This window comes from Amblyomma mixtum, chromosome 8 (genome assembly GCF_055824585.1).
Source record: "Amblyomma mixtum isolate Tamu chromosome 8, ASM5582458v1, whole genome shotgun sequence".
Taxonomy (NCBI): Eukaryota; Metazoa; Arthropoda; class Arachnida; order Ixodida; family Ixodidae; genus Amblyomma; species Amblyomma mixtum.
This window is the reverse complement of record NC_143019.1, coordinates 47659311-47670249: the sequence shown is the minus strand read 5'-3', so window position 1 is coordinate 47670249 and position 10939 is coordinate 47659311. Positions and strand designations below refer to the sequence as shown.

The 10939-nt window shown below is 49.2% G+C and overlaps 1 protein-coding gene across 2 annotated transcripts in view; it reads left to right on the top strand.

Moving 5' to 3' along the window:
• The first annotated feature begins 863 nt into the window (after positions 1-863).
• LOC149332289 (silk gland factor 1-like) overlaps positions 864-10939 on the top strand; it is a 343245-nt gene continuing 333169 nt past the window's right edge. The window contains exon 1 of one of the 2 annotated variants that reach the window (XM_089557202.1): positions 864-2795. In XM_089557202.1, coding sequence (XP_089413328.1) covers positions 1704-2795 — 1092 coding nt within the window. In that variant the 5' untranslated portion in view covers positions 864-1703. The remainder of the gene's footprint in view (positions 2796-10939) is intronic. The other variant, XM_089557201.1, reaches the window with a different exon arrangement.

Genomic DNA, 10939 nt, shown 5'->3' with positions numbered 1-10939 from the left:
GCAGGAGCGATCGAAACGGAGCGGTTCGAGACAGCCATTTCGCCTCTTATCAACACCAGTCCCCGCCCCGTTCCCGCGAAACAGAAAGGAAGCGTGCCATTTGTATACACAGCCCTATCAGCGGCCGAATGCCACGAACGGAAGAGATGTATTTACAGCCCGCAATATACAGCGCTCGAATAGCGGACTCCACGCCTTTCCTAATATCCAGCCGCTATCGGCCTGACCGAATGGACCAGGGAAAGGGGATTGGGAGAGAGTAAGGGAGCTATCGGCCGAGACAATCAGCGTTTCAGAAAGCGTGTGCAGCACGCGGTTTGCGTCGTCCCGTCTGCCGTCTCTCTGACTGGAGTCAGACATCTTGCCGGATACCTTTTCTTTCTCCTCCTCTCTCGTCCGCTCTTCCAGTGCTGCCCTCCCTCATCCCAGCAGTCTAGTTCGTCGGCCAGCGATACCGGGTTCGTTTTCTTGAGCCGATTTTTTTGGCTCCCGGCCGCTCTGACTGCCCGCGCCTTCACTCAATCTCGTCGTCTGTCATCGCATCAACATGCGAGAAGACCTCGTAGAGAAAGAGCGGGTGGAGACGAGCTTCGGGCGCTGGAAACGTAACCGACACTGCCTTTGGGGCGTACTTGGGGAGGTGGTTGGGCTGCGTCTGTGGAGGGGGGTGGTGAACGGGGAAGAGGCCTTCATGAGCATCGAGCCGTTCGTGAAGTCCCTGCAGCGCGACGTACGCAGTACTCGAGAGCCGCGATGCAGCGAGGGCCGCGTAAAAGATGTCTGATGGTGGATGGAGAAGGAAAAGAAGAAGAAAACGGAGAGTCGAAAGAGAGCCGTCTCTCGGCGCGTCTCGAAAGGACGACCGGCCGGACGGCCAGGCTTCGTTCGGCTGTACCGGGAAAAGGAGATGGGAGCGGGGTAGGCTGTGGAAACGTAGACAGCAGCGGAGAAGCGAGTCAGAGAAGCGCGTGCCAAAAGAAAAGCGCGAGAAAGAAAGCACGCGGCAGAAAAGAACAATAAAGAAGGCAGAGCGCAGCGTGCGGGCAGCCAAGCAGCGGCTTCAGGAAGAAACCGGCCTCACAGCCGCGGCAGCTCGGCGGCGACGACGAGCTCTTTCTTTCCGCGCGCGCGCACGTCGCTGTCCGTAGAAAGCGCGCGGCGTTGGAAGCAGCGAGAGAGAGAACTAGCGCTGTTCGCGCAACGCACAAAGAGCGCATAACGGACCCTCGTCGAGGAGAGAAAGAGGAGACGAGGCGCAGCGCTAGAGGCGCGTGAGAAAGGAGAAGGGAGTCTTTTAAGCCACAGCAGAGGAGGAGGTGTCTCCTCTGAGCTTGCCATTGGCTCAACGTCGTGTGACGTCGCGTCGGGGGTGGTCTCTGCCGTGGGCGTGGCCCCGGGGTTCCGCTACAATGGCGGGAGGCGGCCCCAGTAGCGAAGGCAGCAGCCTCGATGCCTTATTTACCCAGCGGCGCAGCTCGGCGGCGGGTGGGGAGCCGCCTGGTCGAAAAAAAATCGCTCAACGTTCGCGTGGAAGAAGCAAGTGTGGTGTTTCGGTGTGTGAAACGTGTTGGCAGCGGCGACAGCACTCGCGCGCGAAACCAGCGAGCGAGACGAAGAGACGCGTAGCCTAGGTGCGCCTTTTCTTGCCGGCGGTGTGTGCTTCTTCTGGTCGGCGGGGTTCGGTGAGCGATGCGCGAGCTGCGATGACGGCGACGAGCATGCTGGGCCAGCACAAGGGCTACCAGGACGCGTCCGGCGGCTGCGGCTCCATGAGCAACGGCGCGGCGTCCGGGGCGGCCGCCATGCAGCCGCTGCAGAGTGCTGCCGGCTACAACATGGGCATGGGCATGCACGCCACGGGCTACGCGCCGCAGTCGTTCGGCAACGCGGCGGGCTCGGCCATGACGTCGGGCTCGGCCTGCATGTCTCCCTCGGTGGCGCCGCTGGGATCGATGAACTCGCTGGGCCAGGCCGGCATGAACGGGGTGTCGGCGGGTCTCATCGGCGGCCTGGGTCGCGACTTCTTGCCGGCCGTGCCCGCCGCCGGACCACCGACCGCGTCCGGCGGCGGCGGCCCAGACTCTCCGGGCGCCCTGCAGAGGGCTCGCGCCGACTCCAAGGCGTACCGGCGGTCCTACACGCACGCCAAGCCGCCCTACTCGTACATCTCGCTCATCACCATGGCCATCCAGAACAGCCCGAGCAAGATGCTGACGCTCAGCGAGATCTACCAGTTCATCATGGACCTGTTCCCCTACTACCGCCAGAACCAGCAGCGCTGGCAGAACTCCATACGCCACTCGCTCAGCTTCAACGACTGCTTCGTCAAAGTGCCACGCACGCCGGACAAGCCGGGCAAGGGGTCCTTCTGGACGCTGCACCCGGACTCGGGCAACATGTTCGAGAACGGCTGCTACCTGCGCCGTCAGAAGCGCTTCAAGTGCGAGAAGCGCGAGGCCGTGCGCCAGGCGCAGAAGTCCAGCCCCGGCGGCGGACACCACCACAACTCCAAGGCGAACAAGATGCCGGCCGCCGAGTCTCCGGGACACATGATGCAGCCCCCTCCGCCGCACCACCAACAGCAGCAGCAGCAGCATCAGCAGCAACAGCACCCGCAGCAGCAGCAGCATCAGTCGCAGCAGCACCCGCAGCAGCAGCAGCAGCACCACCACGCTTTGGCGCCCACCTCTAATCCGGCCATGCTGGGCATGGGCTACGGCTCGCACCAGGACCCGTCCAGCTGTTGCTCGCCGGCCATGGGACCGCACCACGCGCTACACGAGTCCCTGCTCAAGGTGGGCGTCCCGAGCACGCATAAGCATGAGGCGGAAGAACTTACAGGCTTGCGTAGAGGTCCGTGCAGGGGGTAACGGCTACCTTGACACCCAACCATCCTGTAGTTTTCAGGGCAGCGGCGGGGTCGCAGGTTGTAATACCGCGCCACATTTCTATCAGCTGAAGGTACACAGGGCAAAAGGATTGTCTAGAACACGTTCCGGGTGTGTTTCGGGCTTAACACGCGATATCTGGCGACAACATTCGGTTAAAAGAGGTCTGGATGTAAGTATGTGCAGTTAAACTCATAGGGCTTCGTCGTCATTTTCAAGTTGCCTTCCTGGTCGCAGCAGCTTTGGGAGGGGCGAAACACACAAATCGGTCGTTCTAGACAAGTGTTTCGCCCTCTGTACAAACGCACACAAATGCGTAGACTTCATTGGACACTAAAATCGGGGGCTGGAAACGAATCCAGAGGTGTCAACTGCGGCGTCCGTATCCAGCTGTGTTAACACCACCGTTTTTTTTTTTTTGTCGTTGGGGGCGTTAACCGCGGCATCAGTCGTGCACAGACTGTCTGTGTTTCGAACGCGACAAGTGCTGTCACAAACACCAAAGTTTAGCCCTCGAGAAGAGCGTTTGCTCGCAGCGGTAGGGTCATTGGAGTTCATTACGGCGATGACCTGCGTAGCAGTGATAGTCACAGACATACACACTTCAGGCGTTCGCCTGTAATATGCATACGTATGCGCTGATAAGCTCCACACCTCGGGGGCACTGTGACATCGGCTGGGTTGGAGGAAGTGTTGGCTTGGCTGAAGGAGCATCGCGCTTTGCAGCGAACAATGCAAGCACTCGAAACCAGTGCGTGCAGTTGCACGCACAGTTTGCTCTGCGAATTTACATCTATTGTTGTACGCGTGATCCTCCCCTAAGTGAAAGGGAAATGAAGTTGTATAGGCGGCGATCTTTGTCGACTTTTCTACTCGGAGTCAGTTTTTAAGACACCGTTTTTAAAACACCTGATGCTTTAACAATGCTGGTTGAACCAGCAGAGGGTAATTTTGACGGGTATTTTTGATACGGCATACGTGAAGGTGCTACGACCTCAGGCCCGGACGTGACCACTTGTTGAGGACCTTCGTGTCAAGAAATCGAGTTCTGCAGTCTTAAGTGAATAACAGCGCTGTGACTACCGTGATTGCAACTGGTAGAAGTTTAGTGTTATCACTGTCGATCCATTAGCAGCGGTTGCACTTTCGGCATGGATTGCACCTGAAACAACTCATAAGTTGGCATCCCGCTGCTAGAGAGACGAGAACGCCTGTTCGAGCGTCAGCCATTGCAAGAGCGAGATGTAACATGCGTATACGATTCGATGAGTTTGGAATTATGAAAGCTCGCGATATTACAAGCTTCTGGTGTCGTAGCTCTTTGTTAGTTGAAGAACAAGTGAGCTTACGCAAATATACGAAGTTAACGTCTGCGAAGAGCCGACATCCCTTTCGCATGACGACATGGTTGCCAGGACGGCGCCTGGCTTTTGTTGCTCAACGATAAGGAAGGCATTAATTTTCATGGAGTGCAATGAAATAATTTCTCTGATTTCTGCCAGACGAGTGTTGCGCACAAGAACACTTTTTTTCTGTCAGCAAACGAGACTAATGAGGGGAGAAAAAAACAATAACGACTGAGTTCTGCCTGCTTCCTGGATCTCCTGTATACACTCATATACAGCCAGATATCATTCAGTCCTAGACTCTAAACATGAGTACGCCTATATGAGAGCAAAAAGGGATAACTCCCTTTTATAAAAGGGAGTGCGCTAGAGGACAGCTCTACTCCCTTTTTACTCCCTTCTGTTTAGAGTGTATGGCCGAGGCAACGTTGATGCAAAGAAAAATAGTAACTATTTCGATTATTATGATTTTTTATGGGGTTTTAACGTCCCAAAGCGACTCAGGCTATGAGGGACGCTGTAGTGAAGGGCTCCGTATAATTTCGACCACCTGGGGTTCTTTAACGTGCACTGACGTCGCACAATACATGGGCCTCTTGCATTTCACCTCCATCGAAATGCGACCGCCGCGGCCGGGATCGAACCCGCGTCTTTCGGGTCAGCAGCCGAGCCCCATAACCACTGAGCCACCGTGGCGGTGACGCGATCATTATAATGTATAGGCTGCTATAAATAAGCTGCGCTTATACTCGTCGTCTAACTGGCAACATGTGCGAACACAATGCCCTGCAAGAATCACCAAAGGAGCTTTGAGGAAGCGCAGGTTTGATTTTGTTCTGCTACAGCTCTTTCATTTGATTAATTGCGCACATTGCCGATTGGTTTTAGGTTGGTTGGTTTTATGGGGTTTAACGTCCCAAAGCTACTCAGGCTATGAGGGACGCCGTAGTGAAGGGCTCCGGATATTTCGACCACCTGGGGTTCTTTAACGTGCACTGACATCGCACAGTACACGGGCCTCTAGAATTTCGCCTTCATCGAAATTCGACCGCCACGGCCGGGATCGAACCCGCGTCTTTCAAGTCAGCAGCCTAGCCCCATAACCACTGAGCCACCGTGGCGGTGACGCGATCATTATAATGTATAGGCTGCTATAAATAAGCTGCGCTTATACTCGTCGTCTAACTGGCAACATGTGCGAACACAATACCCTGTAAGAATCACCGAAGGAGCTTTGAGGAAGCGCAGGTTTGATTTTGTTCTGCTACAGCTCTTTCATTTGATTAATTGCGCACATTGCCGATTGGTTTTAGGTTGGTTGGTTTTATGGGGTTTAACGTCCCAAAGCGACTCAGGCTATGAGGGACGCCGTAGTGAAGGGCTCCGGATATTTCGACCACCTGGGGTTCTTTAACGTGCGCTGACATCGCACAGTACACGGGCCTCTAGAATTTCGCCTTCATCGAAATTCGACCGCCACGGCCGGGATCGAACCCGCGTCTTTCAAGTCAGCAGCCTAGCCCCATAACCACTGAGCCACCGTGGCGGTGACGCGATCATTATAATGTATAGGCTGCTATAAATAAGCTGCGCTTATACTCGTCGTCTAACTGGCAACATGTGCGAACACAATACCCTGTAAGAATCACCGAAGGAGCTTTGAGGAAGCGCAGGTTTGATTTTGTTCTGCTACAGCTCTTTCATTTGATTAATTGCGCACATTGCCGATTGGTTTTAGGTTGGTTGGTTTTATGGGGTTTAACGTCCCAAAGCGACTCAGGCTATGAGGGACGCCGTAGTGAAGGGCTCCGGATATTTCGACCACCTGGGGTTCTTTAACGTGCACTGACATCGCACAGTACACGGGCCTCTAGAATTTCGCCTTCATCGAAATTCGACCGCCACGGCCGGGATCGAACCCGCGTCTTTCAAGTCAGCAGCCTAGCCCCATAACCACTGAGCCACCGTGGCGGTGACGCGATCATTATAATGTATAGGCTGCTATAAATAAGCTGCGCTTATACTCGTCGTCTAACTGGCAACATGTGCGAACACAATACCCTTTTACCCTTTTATTGGTCCTCTCATAAAAGAGGTAAAAAAATATAAAAGAAAGAGAGAGGATGCCTGGACCAGCAATGCTTTGCCAGGCTTAACGCCAATTCAAAATAAATGAAAAATAACTAAATGTTTCAAAGAAGAAAAAAAAAATTAAGCGAAAAACAGAGCATAAAAAAAACTCATAAGAAAAGAAAACAAAAGTCTCGTCATGGTAAGTTAGACGCAGGCAGATAGCCAAAGCACAGCGTGCAGTCCGCGAAATAAATAATAATAATAATAAAAAAAAGAAAACCCAAGTCACTGCAAAGTCATTGTCACCGTAACAGTCAAAGAAAGCACTGAGCGCCGGCCACAAAATAAAGGTCACAAAAATAAAAACATAATCAAGACAAAAGAAAAAAAAACCGAAGTCACAGTCACTCAGACAAGGACACAGTCACGCAGTCAATACAGAGTCGCAGTCACACAGTCAAGGACGTAGTCACAGTCACAGTCACGCCACGACAAAGCCACCTATGCTCAATAAAGGAGCACGGGGCGCTCCGCTGTGCAAAGCTTGGCGCACATTGCCGATTGGTTTTAGGTTGGTTGGTTTTATGGGGTTTAACGTCCCAAAGCGACTCAGGCTATGAGGGACGCCGTAGTGAAGGGCTCCGGCAATTTCGACCACCTGGGGTTCTTTAACGTGCACTGACATCACACAATACACGGGTCTCTATATTTTCGTCTCCATCGAAATTCAACCGCCGCGGCCGGGATCGAACCCGCGTCTTTAGAATCAGCAGTCCATTACCATGCATAACCACTGTGCCACCGCGGCGGCTTGTATAAATTGTTGAGTTCATGTCCCTTGGTATAAGTGAAAATAGCTGGACACTGCGTATGCTTCATGCATGCTTGCCGTTGGCAGGGGCTAATTTTAAATCGGAATGACGAATTCTTGATCCGTTTTAGGCAAGGCTTACAAGCGAGTACTTTTATCACTCAAAATCAGCCGAAAAACCGCGTTGACACTGCTCCATAAAGACTCGTTAGGATTATGTTGGTAGTCAATAGAAACTCGGCAGAATAATTGCTTTGGTTTACATTTTTCTGTGGTCAAGTATACGCTAGTTACCACGACAACTGGAAATGATCTTTGACAAGGTATAGAGGGAGTGTTGCACAGCGTAATAGAGTGATATAACAGTGCATGCGTGAGGTCATTCGTTTCTGGTTTCTATTGTATGGATGATCCTGAGGTGTAGTTCGGTTGACCCCACCTTAAATAGAAGAGAAACCCTTGTGCCATGCCCTTGCGCCATAAAAATTCATTATTATCATCATCGTTTCTGATTCGGCTTTTTTGCGGAGTTCCAGGGACGAAAATAGGGCGATATTTTTTGAGTTTGAAATCGAGCTAGTACTAACCGGGTTATTCATAAATAAACATCCATAATCGAGAGTTTTTATCCGGTAATTTTTTGCTGCAAAAGACAGTTCACTGTCAGTGCTCGTTTTTCTGCAGAAAGTCAATGCTCTATTACATGCTCTGATTGTTTTATAAAATATAGAAATTTCAGGTTGCACAAAAAACAGTTAACCGAATAAAATATCTGTTTCTTTCTCGCTGACACACTGCAGCACTTCCGCGTCCGTGCAAGACGTGCTTGCTTTTATTTGTACACGCACGACAACATCCATTCAACATCACAGCGGCCATGTTAAACGCACAAGAGCCGCTGAGCAGCACAAAAAAAAAGAGCGTTAAAAGATGTTTAAAATCTTGAGATAACTACAAACACTCTTCCGGGATAAGCATAAGATATCCGCTAATTTGCGTGCTGTGTCTTCAGCCCTGTGTAGAGGAAAACTATAATATCTAGAAGGGGAATTTTGTAGTAGGAATCGGATTTTTCCTGAATTTAGAGACATCTAATAGAGGGGGTGGGGGGGGGGGGGGGGGTGCAAGATGCAGGTACAACCAAAAACGAAGGTCCTTATGATAGTACATATAACAAAAACGAAGGTCCTTATTATAGCACATATAGCATAGTTTGGTACAGTGCAGTTCTTTATTTTATACGTACTAATATGTACAGCTAATAGAGAACACTGCACTGTAAAGGCGTGATCGGAACATGCAGGACTGCTTGCTGTCCAAAGATAAACAAAAATTTGTAGGCTTCCTTAGCTTGCCGCCTCGTTCACTTCAGAAACAGGTGATGCACGAAATCCATGCTGCAGCAACAGAACATAGATAAATATGGCTTCGGAGGAATTTAGTTTAAGGCACAGCCTTTCACGTCACATGACTATCCTTTCTCCCTCTTTATTGGTAGTCGACAGTATATGTGTACTGGATGGCTCGTCAACTCGAGCGCTAAATGGCTCTTCTTTTCATAACCGGGTTGTGTGAAGGGCCACAGCTTTCTTGTTATGTCTGAATAATTCGCGTATCAAGAAAAATGAGCGTCCAAAGTTGTTGGCGAAGTATAGTCAAAGGAAGATATGCGTACAGTAAGTCGTCGAAAGAAGCGTCGGAGTTTGGTCACCGCTATAGGGTGCATTGTCTCCGTGTAAAACTAATCGTGATTGAATTCATTTTCTTTTTTTTTTATTATACTGCAGTATTCCCACTGCGAAAACAGGCAGTTTATTACGCATTATTCTTCCTGGCTGGTTTTTAAAAAGATTAACGGGATTGAATTAACAGCGCATGTATACACTTATTCCTTTTTGTCTGTTCGAGCACCGTTAATTGATCCACCTTTATGTGACTGCCTTCCGATGATACAGTCGTCAGTGACTACATTACGTCACTCATAGAGCAAATACTGCGTCCACTCTACACTATCGAGGCCAAGCATATCTGTATCGAAGGCGGCGCACCGATATCTATTGCAAGCTCTCTCGCCTGAGCACGTGTACGCAAATAGTTTGAAGAGTTTTTACTTTGCTGACGTTTTCACGCTTTAGCGCTAATCTTTATCGTTTGTGCTGCTTTTATTAACTCTTCTTTTTTTCTTTTTTTTTGTATTTCCACCTCCGGTGTACACACACACATGCACACGCACACACACACCTCATATACGTACTACAAGATTTGAGCAATTGCGTCAATATAGACCTGTCTCATGCCTGCATGTAGGCGTATGCCGTTAATCTCTATTGGCAGTCGTCTGGGTCAATATTTCCTCAAGATTCCGTGTCTCTGTGTACATAAATGTCTATATACGGGCGGGCGCTGTCTGTATAGCTGCAAAGGCTTGCGCCGTGCTTATCCACTGTCGCAAATGTGGATCTCGTGCGCTGACCTTGTTTATGGCCCGAGTCATACCCAACATCTGACCCAGTTTCTTTTTGCCTTGAGGATCCCAGAAACAAAAACTCCGAGTGTTTAGATATGCATGCAAACTGAACCAGATGTCGGCATATGACGTTATACACTTCCACCACTCGCCGAAGTCACCATACTAGGAACTTCAGTTTGAAATATTTCGTTTCTTTTTACGCAGGAGAATTTTCGTATTGTACAATCACGATGTTTTTATTCTACTTTTATTTATAAAAGATGTTGTAGGTGGTTTGGGGGAATTTATAATTATTCCTTGTTCTTCGTGTACATAAACTTGTTTAGTACGGGGGAAAAGGCGACAGTGAACAAAGACTATGTTCGTACTGCCTAACAATTCTTGATGGCACTTTTAGAATCAAACGATCAAAGGGACACTATGGATGAAAGCGTATGCAACCATGCTTGATAGGCAAATATTGCCCTCAGTACGCAAGAACTTATAAGACAGAACATTCAGTGCAATACATATACTTATTCAATATCATGAGAGCGACATAATGCACCATTGTATTGCCCCGGGTTTTAGGAAAATATCGACTAATAGCGCTGTGACGATGTGATGACAGCTACGTAAATTCAGCAATGCTAGAAGTAAGTAATTATAATTATAGAACTGTTTTCATATATAATCTACTGTGTGCAGAATTCCTATTAAATAGAAATGAATTTGTTCCGGTTATTCTCATTAACATTTAGAGCGCATCTCAAAGACGCACTCCTCTTTTAAGCCTGAGCGAGCAAGTATAGAATGCCACACTTTGCGTGTCTTGTGAAATATTCTATTTTGAGTTCCCATCTTTTGTCCAGGTACTGAGTTTCGTTTTTATACTCTGTCTGTATTTTTTTCAAATTCTGTATTTCTATCGCTCCTTGTATTTGAAACAAGGTGTATTTCTATTATTTCTTCAATTTGAAACAAGTTCGCTGTGGGGGTGGGATCAAGGCGTTGTGAATACAACGTTTGCATTTGTTTTTCTCTATGTGACGACGCTGAAGGTTAGAATAAACAAAAAATGAGTTATAAATATTCAACTTGAACTTTGCGACATGCATATACGTATATACGTACATATATTTTGCTTGAAATTACCTTGAAACACAGCGTGTTCACTTCTTTTTCCCCCATCACGTTGCAACACTCTGGAATTAACATTCCTCATGCACCCGGCGCAAAAATTATAGGAGTCGCGCTAGGAAGAACAAATCATTTTTTTCTTTCAGCGGCCTGTCTTGTAATCTAAAGACCATGTCATACGGTGCTTGGCATCGTAGTCAGCCGTTAATTTCCGGCCGCATGGGCTGTGAGA